The sequence below is a fragment of the Thermobia domestica genome, chromosome 4, assembly GCF_964235325.1.
Source record: "Thermobia domestica chromosome 4, izTheDome1.hap1.1, whole genome shotgun sequence".
Classification (NCBI taxonomy): domain Eukaryota; kingdom Metazoa; phylum Arthropoda; class Insecta; order Zygentoma; family Lepismatidae; genus Thermobia; species Thermobia domestica.
In genome coordinates, this window is record NC_137457.1 from 206,207,530 (window position 1) to 206,228,042 (window position 20,513).

General features: G+C 33.0%; 1 protein-coding gene across 1 annotated transcript in view; it reads left to right on the forward strand.

The window, feature by feature from the left end:
- LOC145683429 (uncharacterized) overlaps window positions 1-20,513 on the forward strand; it is a 341,599-nt gene that overhangs the window by 99,921 nt on the left and 221,165 nt on the right. Inside the window, exons 3-4 of the mRNA XM_081754761.1 lie at window positions 63-177; window positions 16,478-16,516. Of these exons, the coding sequence (XP_081610887.1) occupies window positions 63-177; window positions 16,478-16,516 (154 nt within the window). The remainder of the gene's footprint in view (window positions 1-62; window positions 178-16,477; window positions 16,517-20,513) is intronic.

Here is a 20,513-nt window from a genome sequence, read left to right on the forward strand (position 1 = left end):
ATGTGAAGTTTATATTTCTTTTAATACAGTAAGTACAAATAAATTTGTTTAATGTTTTACAGACCTTACTTATTAATGGTTTTGCTTTACCAAAATCCGGAACATCATATAGTGACTTTGCTTATAGCGAGGGTCATCCGCAGAGTGATGATGCTTACGCTGATTATCTACAAAATGGTAAGTTGTGCTCACTTAGAATCAGTTAATAGCATCAAAATTACTTAAAGTGACATACATTTTTACTGATAATAATTTAATGTAAAAATTATTAGTATTTACAAACATATATGCTTCATTAACTTAGGTTACTCTAGTGGTCATACAACTAGAATTTACTGTTCAATTCTGAGTTGGTTACTACATCTTTTTATGAGAGCTAATTTTAATGCCTATTTCAGCAAACCTAAGTTTGAGAATGGCAACCACATAACGCTATATACAATTGATCTAATTTAATATTATTCCTTCAATTTTTACTTTATCACTTTATTTTCTAGAATACACTATGTATCAACATATTGGATTTGATTGATGTTTCTTTTATGTAGTATGACAAAATTTATGCAGATCATTATAACTTTCCGTATATTTAATTTCGATTTTTTTTCATCGTGCTATGATATGTCCTAACATCTTACACTTTGCTTATTGATATAAACACTGTGCTCATGAATTCATTTTAAATGATGTTTCTCATTATTAAGGGAACCTCACGTCAACAAATAAATATAAAAATCATTGCGTATTATACGAAATGTATAATTTACTGACTACGTAATTTGCGTCACATACGATTCGATTTTTAGAAAGGTAAGATTAACGTAATGGGCTCTCGTATTTTGTTAGTGGAAAACGTGAAGTAAACGATGGCGAAAGTGTTCAGTGCTCATATGCTGGAAGCGTGAAATAAAGTACCTAAAAGACCAGATACGTGTTTGTGCTTTGTCCATTCGGTGAACCACCTGATCAGTAGTGTGATTAAAGCGGAGGGTTGGTATAACTGCTAGTAAAATTCGAAAAGTAGGAAATGATATCACCAGATTTTCTTAATGTTTTAAGCGGATAGAACACTGTATATTAGTACAATATATTTCTTGTATAATATTTTCTTATAGTTAATTTTGAGCATATACGAGGGCTGCTATATATATTTCTGGCCTAATAATGAAAATACGAATATTTATCAACGAAAATGGTTTTATTGTTTTTCAAAATATTCTCCATCAAGATTTATACACTTTTGCATGCGCTCAAACCAATTTTCGAAGCACTTTTTCCACTCCGATTGAGACACCTCCAAAACATGGTTTTTGAATGCTTCAACAGCATTTTCTGGCGACGAAAATCGTTGACCACGCATTTTTTTCTTGATGTGTGGGAATAAAAAGAAGTCATTGGGTGCCAAGTCAGGGCTGTACGGCGGATGACCCATCACTTCGACGTTTTGGCCGGTCAAAAATGCGCTGGTTTGAGCCGATGTGTGAGAGCTCGCATTGTCATGGTGCACAATGATTCGTCTTCTCTTGTTCATTTTTCGAATTTCTCCGAAGACTTCAGGCAAACAAATGGTGGTGTACCACTCAGAATTGACCGTCCTACGTTGCTCAAGCGGAACAGTCGCCACATGACCAGTTATGCCGAAGAAACAGGCGACCATTTGCTTCGAAGTGCTTCTTCCACGAACAACTTTCGTTGGATTTGGCTCGTCTTGGAAGACCCACACGGTCGATTGCTGTTTTGTTTCGGGCTCATACGCATAGATCCATGATTCGTCACCTGTGACGATCTTATAAACGTCTTTTGAAGCACCGCGATCGTATTTTTTCAGCATTTCTTTACACCAATCCACACGAGCTTTCTTTTGAGCGATTGTCAAATTGTGCGGGATCCAACGAGAACAAACCTTTTTTACGGCCAGGTGTTCATGCAATATCGAATGTATGCTGGTGGAAGAAATGCCTAGGCATGCCTCTATCTCACGGTAAGTCACATGACGGTCTTGCATTATCAGTTCACGTACGGCATCGATGTTTTCTGGCACAACGGCTGTTTTTGGACGACCTTCACGGAATTCGTCTTTGAGCGAGCGTCGGCCACGATTGAATTCGTTGTACCAGTTTTTCACAGTGCTATAGGATGGTGCTTCGTCGCCATACAAAGATTTAAGTTCATCGATGCACTCTTGTCGTGATAATCCACGTCGAAAGTTGTGAAAAATGATCGCACGAAAATGTTCACGAGTTAATTCCATTTTTTTGCCAAGTTGATTTCTTCAAGTACCTGTAAAAGAAAAAAAAATTGTCGTAAGTCAAAAAGTTCTGAGTACATTTATGCTACAAAATGTCAAACTTTCCAATGGAAATGTCAGATTGCACCTGGCAACACTTAGTGTTGCCTAGGCCAGAAATATATATAGCAACCCTCGTACTCAAATTGAACATTGTCTAGAACCTCCAAATGTAAACACCAATACATTTGCTCAACTACATAACAATTGATGTTTTATTATTATTATTATTATTATTATTATTATTATTATTATTATTATTATTATTATTATTATTATTATTATTATTATTATTATTATTATTATTATTATTAGGTCCTCACAGATTCATACTTACTTTCACATGGATAATTTCAAGTATTACGAATCTTGAACTTGTAGCTTCCTAATTGCAGTCACAAATCATCCTTCAGTGATTTTTAACCCAAGTGTTTAAAATTGTCCTGAGCAAATTTGAGAAAAGTTCACACTCCAAATAGTATGACGTATAACCAGCGAACCAGGAGCCTGAACAACATAATATTTTACAAGCTTGTATAGTAGATGAAAAGAGATTGTTTGAGCTTATACGATTTCTTTGACATTTCAGGGAAACAAGTAACAAATGTGATAGAAATGTTAAAGATCAAACATGTGAATGATTAAGCCTTTTAAAATTTATTTGTATTTATATTTTATTATTGGTGCTATTCTAGTTATACTACCGTATCGGCTAATGCTCACAAACGTCTAATATACAAAGTTTCAGTTACCGGTGTTATCATAGAATTTTTGGGTTGACCTTGTATTGTGGAAGTTATGGCTATTTAAATTAAATGTTGGTGCATTTAGTTCAGAAATCAAATAGCCACCACATTATTGTCGATGCTATTATTAATTTGTTTCAACTATAATATGGGGAAATTTTAATCGTTTATTATTATTATTATTATTATTATTATTATTATTATTATTATTATTATTATTATTATTATTATTATTATTATTAGTAGTAGTAGTAGTAGTAGTAGTAGTAGTAGTAGTAGTAGTAGTAGTAGTAGTATAGCAGCGTTGTGTATTATAGAAAGCAGCGATTCATGCTTAAATTTGACATTTGTCAACCTTATGATTCACCAATTTCTATCCCAGCAATGAAAGTAGCTAGCTCCATTTCTGGTGAATTCCAAAATTCATTTCTTTGCAGACGGGTTACAATGCTGTCCTGAAGTTTACTCATAGCACTATAAATCTGAAAAATCCAAAATGTTGTATAGGTACGTATAATTTGAGATTATGAATTGGTATGTTTGATTCAGTCAGATACTGTAGTCTGTACACTTTAGTAATTCGAATGTGACCCTGGTTTATTATGATAGGAAACGTGTTAATTGGTAAGCATTCTGAGATAAACAATACTCAGGTGGGTTAGTTTGTGCAATGACTGCTAATCATAAGACAAACTGCGATCGTAAATAAACACGTTGAATACGTGAGCTAATTACATTTACACGTCAAAACGGTACACATTAGGAAATAATTATGAACAGCGAATCGTAGCTACAAATAACAAGAAAGATACATTGGTTTAACTTCAAAATGCCAACTTAACCCAGGACCCTTAAGATCAACCAAATAACTTAATAACAACGAATACCAAAGCATTCTTCATAATACCAGCAATTATAATTTACTCATTGATACCAGTCTGGCTGAGTTTTAGGGTCATTGTTGTAAACCTTTCACAATTTGGAACAGTTGTCACTTCCATTTGTTAAAAACTAGTGGTGTGCACAAAAGCCGGTTGTTCGGTTTTCAGTTTTTAGAAAAACCAAAACTAGTTTTTGAAAATTTCCAGAAAAACTGTTTCAGTTTTCTCCAAAACCGGTTTCGGTTTTTCGCCAAACCGATTATCTTTCTTTTCAAAACCGGTTTGGCTTCTCACCGCTTACGGTTTTGGTTTTCTTCAAAACCGATTCCGGTTTTTCCAAAATTTCCTACATTTCTGACCAGAATAGTCTTTCTTTCTTCTCCGGTAAGTGATTTCGTTTCCACAGAAGTAGTTTTATGTGTTTTTCAAACGTTTTCACCGAAACAAGTTTCGGTGGAAACCGAAAAGGTTTTCACGAATACCGAAACCGGTTTTTGGAGAAACCCGAAACCGGTTTCGGTGGAAAACCCGAACCAGTTTTGGAGAAAATCGAAATCGGTTTCGGTGAAGTCCGAACCGGTTTTTGGTTGAAACCAAAAGCGGTTTCGGTGAAAACAACCGGTTTTTGAGAGAACCGAAACATCGGTTTTCGGCTTTCTGTTTTTCTAGAAACCGGTTTCCCGTTTTTATAAAAAAACAGGTTTTGTCCATGCCTATTGAAACATTGCAGGTGCTTTCGTACGTATACTAGAATATTCAAAGGAGCTGTTCTAATTCAATTTTCCAATGTAATCACCAGAAGTCAGCTGAAAGGAAACCGATGACCATTTTGTCTTATAACGAGAAATTTTTGTTTGAAGTTCACGCGTTAACTCACGAAGTGAAGCCTTTCGGAGCTATTATTGTTCAACGCAATGAAAGTTAAATTTATATTTTCTCGAAATTATTATTTCAAATGTTCATATGAGTATTGTTAATTCGTTAGATATTTTCCCATTTAAAGAGGTAGAGATCATTCTTGACTATAAGGTAATCTCCGTTGATGCATTCTACTTGATTGACAACGCTTAACACATTTGTATCACTGCTTAACATTGCATTGCATTAAAGAGAAGTAACCCTGAAATGAGAAAGTTAACTGGAAGCTATTTCATGCGACGTCCCTTGTCTTGTTCGGGACTCACACTTCAACTTAAAGCGTTTTCATTGCTATTGATGTTGTCGAATCCCCTAACTTCAGTCCCTTGATTCTTTGTTGATATCTTGTATCAGGACCATTAAGCAATAGAGCAGCAGCTTTCTTTTTCTCATTTTGCATTAACTCTTCTGTGCCTTTTTAAGTTAACGTATCGTAGCTACAAATATATTTGGGTAGAAATATATGTGTCAGGAATTGCTAACCTACTTGGTATATTTGTTTAACTAATACTACAGTGACCTCCCGTAGCGTAGTCGATAATGCTCTTGCTTTTGGTGCGAGCAGTAACGGTTTCGATTCTCGGTGAGGAGACTCTGTCAAAAAGTTGTAAAAAGCTTGAATCAGATTTTCCTCACTCATTCGAAGCAAATGCCGTGGTGGTACCTAACTTATAGCTTCCAGACCTCTTCATTCCTTTTCCTATCATTTCCTTTGTTCCCTCTCCCCGGATACTGTGCTCGCCAAGACTCATTGGTCATAAAATACCTAGACCCCCAAAAATCTAAATCCTACATCCTAACTAGCACTATTAATATTAACTTTGTTCTCTCTGTAATATACATTTGCATAATATTATACACAATCACAAGTTTTCAAATTTTGAAATCAGTCAAAGTAGTGATAGTATCTCAGCTTTTTGTTCTACAGTTATCGTTAAAAGATTCTAGTTTGTTTCAGAGATCATCATTCTTCTTTACACCCACATTTCTTCAAATGAATTAATTTGACCTTTAAAAGACGATTATTTTTTACAAAGAAGGTAATAATTTAAGTAATTTATTCACAAGTAACAAAGTTTCACTGCTCACTCATTTGCTTTGGACTATCAGACCGTTTGATTGAAGACAGTATTTTCAAAACCGTAACGCCAAACACATGATCAAGGCACTGTGTTATACCACCTCTATAAAATTTAACGATTCACAAGCTATAACTCAAACTAATTTTAAAGGTGTTAGGATTTCTCCATGAAACTTTAACGATATTCTATAACGATGAATGAGTCGATGCCAGAGAATAATTGCCTTTACTGTTCGAACACAAACGCTGACATATCAGGAACGAACATATTTTACTTAATTATTAAAGAGAGAGAGAAAGACAAAAGCATGACATCAAATATTAAAGTGCTTGACCTTCATGATTCGATTCCAGTTTCGAAAGGAAAAAAAAACTATTTCTGAAAACGAAAGGACAACATAAGGATTTTTTAAAAAAATAACAGTACAAGTGTGACAGGACACCATGTGATCTGTATATTTCGAGTTCAACTAACTATCTTTTTCCGTCACTTGCAATACCAGATGGTTTTGCAAAATTACAGTGAAACCCTGTCAGAATTTTTGCTATGATATTATAATATAAGAACATTGGAAATCGAAGACGATTCAAAGAAAAGATTACCCTCAAATCTTCTAGAAATCATGTAAAAAGCGTTAGAAAGTTGCTCATACCAGTTTCACTTTTCTTCAAAAGAACCAAACATTTCCAATACAATATATTTTTTCCTAAAATGAACTGCCAGACACTGAAAACTAGCTCATAGAGGATCGGAGGAGGAGGAAATGAGGGTTTATTCAACTCACATTGACCTTCGCCTTAAAAGTTATTAATTGCAAACGTTTCTGAATCAAAACAAACTTGGTTTTCGTTAGCAGGTTCAACAAGGTGTAAACAGCTTTTTTCATTTAGTTCAGTCAATTTTACGTAATATGGAAGGTCATAACCAATTTGAGCACTTTTCTTTTCACTTAAAAAAGCTAATCATTTTAGCTGATTCATTAACTAAGCATTTAACGTACATTGTGAAAAAGTTTCCTATAAATTAGGTTTCATATGCTTACAAATCAATATAATAATAATAATAATAATAATAATAATAATAATAATAATAATAATAATAATAATAATACAATTTCTTCATATCCACATTTGACAAAGATAAATTAGACTTCAACTTGATTATGTGATTCGAATCCTATGATATACTGTAGATTCACGTCTCATATAGCTTAGCTGTTCTCATCAGATTCTAGAAGGAATCAAAGTTTTGTAAAAAGAAACAATCATCTATTGAATACAATTGGTTCTTTTTTCCATGTCACCGTCTTGTTCTTCTGTGGATGTTAATGCTTTCTGTTACAGGATTTCAGACTTCTTAACTTCACTTTCTGTTTACAAACTGAAAATAAAACTATCATTAGGAATATGGAAGAGAGGATCAGAATGAAAAATATGAAGGAAGATCAAAAGGAGAAAGATATGGAAAGACTATGGGAACAGCTGAAAGAGAATGGTTACAGTGAAAAGGACAAGAAAAAGAGCAGGAAGAGAAATAAGAAAAGTGAGAAAGAAAAAGAGAAAGAAGAATACAAGAAGAAAAGATGGCATGATATTCAAAGTGCAGGGGGGATATCAGAGAAGATAAGAAGAATTCTTAAGAGAGAGGGTATTAAGATGTACAGGAAAGGAGAAATGAAGATAATATATATCATAAAATTAAAGGAGATGAGAACGTCAGCGGAATTATGTAAGAAAGGAATGATATAGAAAGTACCGTGTGGGATGTGTGATAAGGTGTATGTAGGGGAAACCAAGAAGAGAATGCAAGAATGTTTAAAAAACATAAAGATGATGGAAGATTGAAGAGAGAACTAATGCCATTTACAAGCACGTCGATGAAACAGGCCACGAAGTAAACTGGGAAGGAGCGAAAACAACTGGTTAGAAAGTGGAAAGAAGCGAAGAGGATAAAAGAAGTTTACGATAAAGCAATGACCTGGAATAGTGGTTTGAATATTAATGAAGAGTGGGAGGACATTTGAAAAGAGAAGAATGAAGAAAGAAGAAAGGTAGAAAATAAGGACAATATAGGGTTAAATTTATTTATATGTTTTTTTCAATATTCAGGTAGTTAATTAGTATTCAATACTCAGGTAGAAAATTTCAATATTTAGGTAGTTAATTAGTATTTATTTTAGTTAATAATCTTATATGGTAAAAGAGATATGTTAAAATAAATATAAAGATTTGTTAACAATGTATTGTGTTTGTTATGAATTTAAAGTTGTCACAACAATGGACATATATATTGAATTTTAATGAAAAGTGATTCCTGATTGGTAGAGATAAAAAATGATGTAATGTTAATTATGATTTCAGTTGGAGTAGTAGTCTGAAGAAGGAAGTAATATACTTTCGAAACTAACATTTCTAGTTAATTTATAATAAAGATTATAGACAGCCTTGTAAGAATGATTTAATTATTTTATAAAAATAAAAATATTTTCTTCCACTTATTCTTAATGTGTGTCAGATAATCTACGATCAAGGTACATTTTAAGTGGTTCAAATCTCACGTTGATCTGTAGGTGCATGTCTCAAATAGTCTTTTTGCTGAGAAAACAAAAAAACAAATCACAAGTGAATGAAGTCACATGTTAAACTGTAGGTGCGTTCTCATGTAGCTTTAAAGTTCTTTTAAAAAAACTGATTTTTTCAACACCAACAACTAAACAATTTTTAAAATAACTCACTCACTCACATATTAGAATAGCAAAAAACGATTCACATTTTCTTGAAATAAAACATCACGTTTTAAATATAGCTATAATTAGATTATTCTTTTTTCTTTTCATTTCTCAACTACTCACAATATGTAAACATTTTTATTTTCTTTCTTTTCTCTGTTTTTGTACAGTCTTTCTAAGGTAATCCAGACACTTCCTCATTATTATTCAGCCAATGAAAGACGTTTTCAACACATAAAAGTTCTAATTTAAAATGTTCACAATATCGGCATTTATGCCATTCAGGATATACATTTATCAATACTTTCATAATCACAGTCTTCACTCGGTACTATTTGCTCTGGCACGTGCCAAGTTCGTTTCTCAAGCAAATCCTGAATATGATTCATAAGGTCATAATGATCCATTCTGCAAAGAAACAAAGATACAAATTATCAATAATTGGAATTTACAAACCTATTCATTTCAACTTAAGTACCCTTATGGCTAACCAATTATCACAAAACAGGAAAATCCATCCCTAAAATCAAAGCTCAACATTTTGCCAATGCTATACCCATAATAATATTAATTTTTTTATCTTTTAAGCAACCATCATTTTCAATAAATTATAATCTCAAAACCAGACTTCAGTTCTACAAAATTAAAAGTCTAAGTAATTTAAATTTCATGTATCAGTATTGTAATATAAATCTATTTTATGCCTAACCGATTAACGTACAACCCGTTGCCTTCAAACACGTCAAATCTCATTCCGAGCGGACTTTGAGATAGGATACGAGTTAATTCACCTATCTTCATACCTCAACAGAATGATCATCTCAACTGATCAAATTATTTCGTTACGAAAAAAAACAAGAACAATTTTCCATATCACACAGGTTATTTTCAAGTTTTTTTTTTTTTATCATAGCTTAGGATATTCAGATAATAAACTAAAGTTTACCGAATTCAGACGATTTCTACCGACTTGACGTTATCCTTCAGATTAGATAATCCAACAGTACACTGAAGCATATTGGGTAGCCTATAATGAAGGGATTATACAAATTTTTTCCTTCACGGATTATGTGCTCTCCAAGGGACATCATCCCTCAAATTGTAAAGGGGCAAAATAAGTTTAGATGTCAAAACTCTATATCCTAAATCCTAAATTTAATTTTTTGTCTAATTTCAGTATTCTTTTCTATACTCACATTTTTCTTATATACACTTACTACGTTATATGTTGTCTTTTTACTGTGAAATTAATCAATCGAAAAAGCGTGAAAGCTTTTTCAGACCAAGCAACATATGTGAAGATTCCCTTTCATTGAATTGCGTGCACTTCAAGAGACGTAACGGTTTAACATAACCTTAGATGGCAAAAGTTCGGGAAATCTAAATTATAAAATCCTATCTTCTGTAGAATGATTCCATTACTGTCTAAATTTCTAAATATATTAATAATCCAATAATAATATGAATAAGGGGGACGCGGAGAATTAGTGGTAATGCCTTCGCCTCTGATGCAAGGGTCCCATAATCATTTTCATAAGAAACATAACAGTTTAGATCTTCCACAAACACAGTGCTTCTACATTTTCTCGGGGGGATCCTTCTCACTTTCATTATAATTTGATGTAATCTAACCAATATAATCGTGGGACGTAAAAACTAAAGATTTCATTTTCCCAATAACACTACTAAAAGTTTGTATAATAATTCTACTAATAATTACTTATGAATTAAACGTAAAGCAATCAAAATAAGGTTACGATATCATATTATAGAAAAAAAGCAAACCAAATCTATGCTTAGCAAACACTTCTATTTAGAAAGGTGACGAAATATTGTTCTTAATTTTTTTTAAGATCGTGCCATGTACTAAATTAAGATAATAAATAACTTCTTATTCAACAATCTAATTGAATCATTCTGTCAATACATGAAAAAAACCCAACAGGAAGACCAAATGTAGAAAAAAATCACACTAACAAGATTCAATCGAGTAGTCTATCATAAATGATTCTTTACTCTTTTCGATAAACTCAGTGAATACTGATTATTTTACTCAAACAACATAGTAACCACATACAGGGTTTAGCTTGGATTCTAACATCTACCATTTCCACGAAATAATAATATAAAGATTTCCTTCATTCATTCACAAATAATAAATGCTCAAATGGTAGGCAACATACAAACAAACACCACTTTCTATCTTTCCACAAATAGTATGCTCGCTATAGAACAATATTGCTCAAACATAACAAGATAAATAATTATAATTCCAGCCTATAATAATTCAAAACTCGGCCTTAAGCCTCTGCAAACAATAAATTTCATATAGTTTCCTCGTATGTTGTCGGTTTGCATGCAAATCTGCATTTGATTTCCGACAAAATCTCAAGTGCTTCGAATCACATGTTAATTAATAGGTCCCCGCTTTTATATTGCTTAGTAGCACGAAAACGTAAAAAACAATTTTTTATAATCAGATAATGTACTGGCCTTTAGGATAAGAAACCTAGCCCTCTCACGACAAAAAGTTAAAATCCACTTTAGGTCTACGTCTCGCAGCCTAGTTGCGAAAAGGGATCCTAACTTAACTTGATAAATTTCATAAATGCATTCCATAGTTACTATTTAAAACATGATTTAATATTACAACATTTGTTTTCCGGTCGCTAAAAATATAAAATAATAATAATCCATCTAATATGTAAAAGCTCGGCATTGACTGCAGTTCTTAGCTAAAAAAAAAAAAAAAAAACTATATTTGGTGTCTACCGTATGTAATTTACGTCTTCCTATTGCTTGTTTTCAATCAAACTTTAAGAGCGATATATTGTAGACTTAGTTGATAATCAACTAATGATATTGATTCAAATAGTTTCATTCTGTGGTCTTCCAAGAAAAATAAGAAATCACATGTCTCCAACATTAAATATTATGTAATAAGAAATATGTTATTTTTCTTACCTCTTGATTCTTACTGGAAACACGTTGGTAGTGAAGTAATCTAAAAAAGAAAGAAAAAATAATTTTATTATACTTGAATGTATATATTACAATAAAAATAATCAAATTCTACAAAAAATATTCAATGCTAAGAAAATCAAATAAATAGCGATCTCAATAATTTTCATATTATTACAAAACTAATCCTTTCTGACCTCAATTTTTTTCTGAAAATGAAGAAATTTTTCATTTCAATGGGTTATATTTTTAAGTCTAAGGAAATAACAAAATCCATTTGTTTTTCCTCAAAAATCTACGTTTGCAGGATGCTATATCTATAATGTATAAAACAACTTGAAAGCATTCGTTAAAATATATGTGCTTTGAAACAAAAAAGAAGTTAATGATTTTCAAATGGATTCACAGGATCAACTAGAATTACTCTAACAAGATTTCCAATAATAATATTACTAAAAAATGTTTCATATCTTGTAATCAGCTAAAGAAAGTGTACTTTTATGTGTATACATTTATATTTAAGAAAACGGAAGTCAACAAACCTTTGAAATATAAGGGCAAACGATACAATGTAGTCACAAGTTCAAAAACGATCATTTAATTTCTCATACTGCAAATCAAAAACAAAATGAAAGTCTCCCTCAAAACTCAGTTTTTATATTAATCAGAAAACCACGCCAACTTTCTCAGTGAAATTCCTTACAATAAAAAAGGATCCTCTAAAAATAGGTAACTCCGATTTACAGAAAAAATGCTGCCTGTAGGTAGTTGTAATATCTATCCTCTTTTTTTAAAAGAAACATTGTAAACCCATTCTTCTCTGGAATTCTATAGGGTCGTTGACACACAAGTCATAATTTCCAACCTTCATAACAATAACAACAGCCATCGCAATAGACTTCTTAACAAAAGAAAGCCCTCTTTCTTGTTACTCCAAGAGAGAAGAAACCGCGTCCTTCGCAGTGCCTATTAACACCCATAGAGTCTAGCAGTGAATTTTTTATACATTCTGTGAGTATTATTTCTCTTTATATAATTAGTATACACGTAACTAGACTCGTCCACAGTAAAGCACTTACTTACGTTCCGAAAGGGCTATAGTTCGATCCCTGAGCAAATATTATTTTGAAACAATTTCATAACAAAGTATTGCGTCTACCGTACACCCCTCTTACTCATTCTTGCAATCATCATTCACTGCCTTTATATTTTATGAATAATTAAAACATAATCTGCAAGGCATAGTCGTGGGAGTTTAAACTATAAGATTCCATTTCATTTACCAACTGTTTGCAAAATTTCCGTCTAGCCACTCAGAAGAATGGAACGTGTAATAAATTCAGAAAGGTTTGGACACAATATTAATGCCCGCCTTAACTCCCGAAAACAGCCCTTTTCGGGACTACCTAAACGTTTCTGAAAATATTTCTAGAAGTAAACCACTCCATGTACCCGATTTTTGTGGAATTCTACTAACAAAAAATAATAATTCGCTGCAGGTTTTGAACTCAAAATCTCATTATTTACAAGCCCGCACTCTACCAGTGAGCTGACATGAATACACAAACCCAACGTGAGGAAACACGAATTTCAATTTCCAGTATCCGATGACAGGGATGCCCATTTACGTTGCAAATATTGTATCCAACTTGGGATATTCCGCAACACAGATACACAAAGCAAAAGAGAGAGACATAGAGAGAGAGAGAGATGAATATACAAAAGCATATTAACTTATTCGAATGTAACTCTAAGTAACGAAATTCCGTTTTAAAGAGAATTTGTGTGTTTTTTTTTTCTCGGCGTTAAGGGGATCGGGAGAAGTTGCGGGTCTGGAAGCAGGATCGGACTTTGGATACTCTGTTTATACACTTTCTATATCCTTAGGAATATACTGTATTTCACGAATGTAAATGACATGCTGTAATGAGAATATTGATAAGTAACATCTGTATGACAAATAGCAGCAAATAAATACACTACATAATTTATTTATTATTATTAAACGATTTTCTTGTAATTAAAATTCAAATATAGAATACCGACGTACTGTGAACATCTATCTCATATGTTATATTTTAAACATAATAATTACTATGTTCTGCAATGATTATGTTTATATATATATATATATATATATATATATATATATATATATATATATATATATATATATATATATATATATATATATAAGTGATGTATTTTAATGTAATCATTTCATATAATTTTTCATGCATTGCGGAAAATAGAATTTCATAATAAAAAGCCTCGACCCAGACACAACTTAACGATTTAAAATCTAAGGGCTTACCACTGACTTAAAACACACACACTCCTCCTAACGCTTCTAGCGATGTGTAATGAACGGGCACTCGAGACAATGATATTGATATGCACTGCAAACGCTGTTTTTGTTCTACTTTGACTTTTATTTTAGTACTCAGGTGAGAATTATGTTCTACGTCTTAACTTAGAGCATTTTTTTTTACATATGGAAGAATTCCTTTACGTATCTAAACATTCCATTACGTATGAAGAGCTAAATGGCAAACAAGCATATCATGACATTAATACAAGGTTTCGAAATATTGTACCATTAAGTATTTCAATCGATGTTGCTTTTTTCCACACTTAGTAACGCCCTAACCCATCTGCAAACTTTTTCCCGATTGCAAAGGCTGGCTTGTAGGTTCGAACCTGGTTTACTTTTTTCCGAAGATACCCGAAGTTGGACTTAGAAAATTTTTGCCTCAAAACAACAATAAGGAATGCGCTTAACGTGGTTGAGACAAGGTGTACACTACCTATTACAAATGGAACATCTAATCAAATAGTAGTTATAGTACACCTAATAAAATAGTACAGTTACATTTTGTCTAAATTATATATCTTTTCATATTCTGTTTCACGCATTTATTTGTACATACATATCTTTTTCTTGCATTGGACTATTTTCTCTTTGATTCTTTTAGTTATATTTAAGTTCGGTGCTTTTCTTTTTCCTTTTTTTACATTGTTTTCGACAAACGTTAGTGATGACTCGAGATTCCCATAATATATTATTTTATTTTCTTGCTTACATAATAATTAGTATTTCCTTTCTATTCATTATTCGTCCTTCTTTAAAAATATGTTTTGAAGCCCACAGTATCGAAATCAGAATTTCCATTACTGTCGCTTTATTTAGGTGATCTTTACTTTTGCTTTATGTTTGTTCTGCTTCTAGATCAGTGTCTCCTTTTCTCAAATTGCATATTTTGATTACTTTGATGTTTCCTCAAATTTTTTCTTGGCCTTTCTTGTGGACTCAAAGTTGAGTAGAGCACTTTTTCTTAATCTGAATCTAAATATCCTATGACTTTACCCAGAATGTCTTGATAGGTGTCGACCGACATCAGTTCTGAGTCAATCTATTTAAAAGGCTAGGGAGATGGTAATTTCCCCTCGGAATAGATACTGATTTAGTTTTGCTCCAAAAATTCCCGAGGAAAATAAAATATTTATGTGTACTAAAGGTATAGTACAGCTAATAGAATTTTTATATATTTTAAGTTTCCGTTCAAATGTTTCATATAAATCTCAATTTGAGTTGGATAATAATTCCCTAGGGTATTTTACTTCAATCGTCGGTGTAATTCTTTTGAAATGGTGTTATTTTCCTCTCAAACATTTCCTCTTTTGGTAATTTGGGGTGGGGGTAATAATTGTCTACGGTATTATTACTCCTACCGTAGTGTGTATGTATCTTTGATGTGTTTTTATATGGTTTTATTTTTTGTTCAAACATTTCAAATGAATGGGAATTGAAGTAGTAATTATTAATGGGGATAAAATTTCACTGCTGCAGCGAGTTCTACATTTTTTAAATACTGAATATTAAATATTTAAATCCTGATGAACTTATATAACAAATGAAAGAAAGAAATAAAGAAATTTCCTTTCGCTAATGCCAAATCCTGATGAACTTATATAACAAAAGAAAGAAAGAAAGAAAGAAAGAAAGGAATTTCCTTTCGCTAATGTCTATGAATGTCTTTGACACTCGTTTATCTAGTAGTGTTTAGGTCAGTGTAGTTAGCGGTCTCAACTGAGTTCTACACCTCGTACTTCAAGTAATTCTCCAATTGTCTCGGGACACTATGTAGACAGCCTAAACTTTTGGTGCTCCCACCGATAGAAGAATGCGTTACCGTGCACACTGAGTTATGTGTGTTTTCAAATAGGATAAGCAAAAGCTGTTTTTTTAAAATTACTTTCCTGGATAGTACTTTCATCTTGCAGCTTCAAATGTAAAGTTTTATGAATATGATATCAGCAAACAGTCGAATTAGATGAAGACGTATGTAACTAATTTGCTGAAATATTATGCAAATATAAATTCAGGGAACTGTTCTTTAATAATACTGGAATGACAATACATGTTTGTTGTGATAAAATATGTATAGAAAACTTACTTCGACTGAAGATCACAAATGGAAGATATCGCATTTGACAAGAATCAATTTTCAATATACTCAGAGCGTAATGAAAGGATTCGTCCCAGGGAATTTCCCTGCCACACAATTGCCCATGTGAATATTTCCAAATCACTGGACTTATCAAAAATCAGAAAATTAGGTTTAGTAACTAGATGCACATTATCTGTAATGCATACACATCACATTTATTAATTGCTCTCTTCTTTAATTACAGAAACTAAGATGAATTCCCTAAGCCACTATAAGGACAAGAACTATAACATTGTAGAAATTGATATTTTACAGATAAAAGAAACTACAATTTTTTACTTTAAAGAATAGCATATTGCTGAAGTTTATTATACAAATTTTGCAACTAATGAATGAAAGTAATAGCTTCTTGTATTTCTTTAGATGATGCTGACGAAACTGATGAAACCAATGATGACGCAGGTAAGTAGAAATCTATATCATAAATTTTCATGATTGTATTACCTGTATGCAAGTCCTTCAAAATAGTGGTCGTTCAGGTACTAGACTTAATAGACTCCCATTTCTTAGTAGACTCCCGTTTCCAGATTAATAACCATAGTAGGCTATAAAGAGTGTTTACACTTCTTAATATGAATATAAACATATATACTAAGTAAGAATTGAAGTTTTTGTGGTGTTTCGATGAAGACAATAGATAACAACCAGATGATATAACGTTGCCCGATATTTAGAGAACTGAAAACTTTGTTGTTATCTTCAGGCTATACGAAAGCATTCTTTCTATAAATGTTGGCAAAAGGAAAGAAGGAATATGATTGGTGAGTAGAGACTAGCATCAGTACGAATTTATGATCTCATTCTGATTGGTGTTGTTTCAGTTTGTACGCAGGTGTTGATTGTTAATTCTGTTTTCTGTAATGTTAAAAAAAATGTTTGACTGAGCTGTAAGCTGGTGTCTCTGACAAGGGTGTTGCCTTCTTGCAGTACTGTTATGGCTTCTTGTACTTTTCTCTCCCAGTAGCCTGACCACTTCGCTAGTAAAGTTGTTTCCCAAAAGGATAAATTACATTCCTCAGTTATACTATATTTGTTCAATACCAATTTTTCTTCTTTACCCCATTTAACATAATCAGAATGCTCTTTGTGGCAAATTTCAACTAGTTGGGCCCAGTTTTTTCAATAAGCTTCACCAAATTAGCATGGAGTACGATACACTTTAGGTGTTGGGGCACCCCAGCTCACGCCAAGTGGGCCTTTTGGTGGAGAAATACTGTTCATGGGTTTCCTCGTGGTTCCGCCGTTTCCCACTTTTTCTCTTCCACCATTTCATTAACTTCTCATTACTATCCTCTCCTTTAGCCTAACCGGCATAATCGTGGGACGTAAAACAGAAAGATTTCATTTTACTTTCGGTGTTCTAAGGCTTAAATCACCTTTAATTTAACGTAGCAGAAACCTGCGTTTGACAGGAGTTTTATAAATAAATTTTATCGTGTGATTTGCTAAGACTCTACTCAGTTTTCTTGACAAGTGGCCAGTGTTTGAAAGACTGGAAGTTCTTCGATCTTCTTTCTCTGATAGTATCGGAAGATGTAGCCTAATAGTTGCCTTTTTTATGCTCTATTGTGTGTATCTATGCCTTGATGTAAACATTGTAAATTAAGGTTGTTTTATGTGTTGAAGACAGTTGGAAGGCTATGTTCATCTGATATGTTCTGGGCTCTGTGCAACAACGTGTCAATTATTGTCATGTCTCGAGTCCTCTGATAAAAACTATTCTTGTTGAGGTATAGGTCCTATGTGAGCGTTTCCTGTATGCACTGTGCCCTATGCAGCCGATAAATGTTCTAACTCTCTAACTCTACAGCCTTTGGAACATGAAGGTTTAATGCCGCATTCACAAAAACTCTCCACTGAACTCCATCCTTAGCCAAATCTATCCAGTTTCTGCTTTGTATTTCTATTTCTGCGAGATCCATGTTAATATTGTCCTCCCACCTGCGTCTAGGTCTTCCTAATGGTCATTTTCCACTTGGTTTTCCAGTTAAGGCTTTGAAAGTATTCCTACTTTCTTCCGTTCTGGCTAAATGACCTACGCACATGAGCTTCCCAAACTTGATGATCCTTACAATGATGATACGGCATAATTTATGCAGTTTCTCGTTATGAAGTTTCAACCATTCCCCATTTTCGTTCCTCTTGGGTTCAAATATTCGTCGAAGAATCTTGTTCTCGAATACAGTCTGTGTACGTTCATCCCTTAGAGCAAGAGACCATTTCGCCACCATACAGAACAACGGCTCTTATTAACGTTCTATATAGTTTAAGCTTCAAATTCCTACACAGAATTGGCTATGACAAGAAATTTTGAACTGAATAATACGAATTCTCTGCTTTAGTCGACATTTAATTTTTCGTGAATATTATTTTATTCCGTTAGTATTGATCCTAAATGTCTGAAAGTATCCACTTTATGAAAAGTATTATTTGATATTTTAACGTGTCCATAATTTGCCGTATAACGACGCCGAAAACTTTCATGTGTATAGTTTTCTCTGCACTTACTTCTAAACCGAAGTCCGGCAAGCGTTTAATAAGACCTCTGCATTTGTTTCTATTGTTCTCGCACTATCCCCTATTAAATTTACATAATCAGTATACGCCATAACATGGTGAATACCATTTAACTCTATTCTCTGGTTGCTATCTATGATTTTCCATATAACGTAGTCCGGGACATAGTTGAATAATAATGGCGACAACGCATCTCCTTGTTTCAGGCAGTTCTCGGCGTGAAAACTCGTGTGAAAAAATCCTACCCGGACTTTAATTTGTGATTCATTTAGAGAAATCTAAATTAATCTAATTAGCTTTTCCGGGAATCCAAATTCGGTAAAAATGTTGTATAATGCTTTTACCCTAACCGCGTCGTAAGAATTTCTAAAATCAATAAATATTTGATGTACTGGGATATTGCATTCCCAGTTCTTTTCGAGTATTTGTCGCGTGGAAAATATTTGGTTGATGATCGATTTCGTCTAAATCCACACTGATAATCTCCAATAATTTCATCTGCGTATGGAGTTAATCTTCCTAATACAACGTTTAAGAGCATTTAATGGGATGTTGACAGACAAAAACCTTGATAATTATTACAGTCAGTTTTATCGCCATTGATATTTGGAACAACGATTGATTCTTTCCACTCTTGAGGCAACTCTTGCTTGTTTTTTTCTTTAATTTATTTATAGTGTTTCTACTTCTACTTGGTTAGGTTCTGATATTTACGGTTATGCGGTGTACATTTCACTTTCTCCACGCACATTAGTTTTTGGCTGTGTGTTAAGCAGATCGTCAAAGAAATCTTTCCATCTATTTAAGATGCCCTCTCTATCAGTGAGAACTGTTCCGTCGTCTTTGATGAGCACGTGGTTGATAGCCTTTTAAAATTCTTTGATTCCCTGACACATATCTCGAATATTTTTGGATTTACTATTATCTTCAACTTCATTAATATTAGCTTTCAAGAGATTCCGTTTCTTTGTTCTAAAATTTTGGAGTTTCCCGTATATCAACGAAAATTTGAGTAGTTATTTCTTTATATTTTTTAGCCAACGCAATTTTGCCGATTTCCCCTTCTCTGATAGTTTAATACTTTCCTGGCCGAACCATGCTTTGTTCCTACGTATTTCCGCCTGTCCCAATTTTCTTTGGCTGAAACTTTAATGCCATCTCTGATTTTAATCCAAGTATCCTCAACACTAGTGCACTCCGAATCTTCTAAAACCGAGAATCTATTCGACACTTCAATTTGGTGTTCCTCTCTTACCTGGCTCTCTTTTAAAATTTAAAACTAATTTTTTTCGAGGGTTAACATACATTGTATTTTCCCTTTATGCAGCAACAATCCCTCTCTTATTATCGCTGCTATCAGTTAGTGATCAGTAGACTTATAATTTTTGCATATTTGCATGTTTTATTCTTGGTGTGATATTGGCATGCTGTTGAAGCAGAAATTGGTTTCAGCTGTTTTGGGATAAAATAGCAGACTTTTATCGTGCATATATTTGCATATTTCGGAGGTTAGTCCACGTTTATGGCGTTATTGCATATAAATGAAATGCCTGTTTAAAGAGACGACCAAATTAATTATTATTAAACAACTTTCCTCATAAATGAAATTTCAAGTTTCTAATATAAATAGACTCAAGACCTTGAAGTAGGTCATTGCTGTCAGTGTAGAATATCTTCCAAGGTCTTGTGAAGGGAGAATAACATAGGGGTGAATGATTTATCCTCCCAGCAATGATGCATGACTGTTACCTGTTTGGAAGGAGATAACGGTGTCAAATCATCTACAACAAAATTTCCACGTCCCCCATCTCGGAAGTTAAATTTGCTACTGTTATATTTTCCATAAGTAGAAGCTTTGCCCTGTAATAATTAAATACAAACT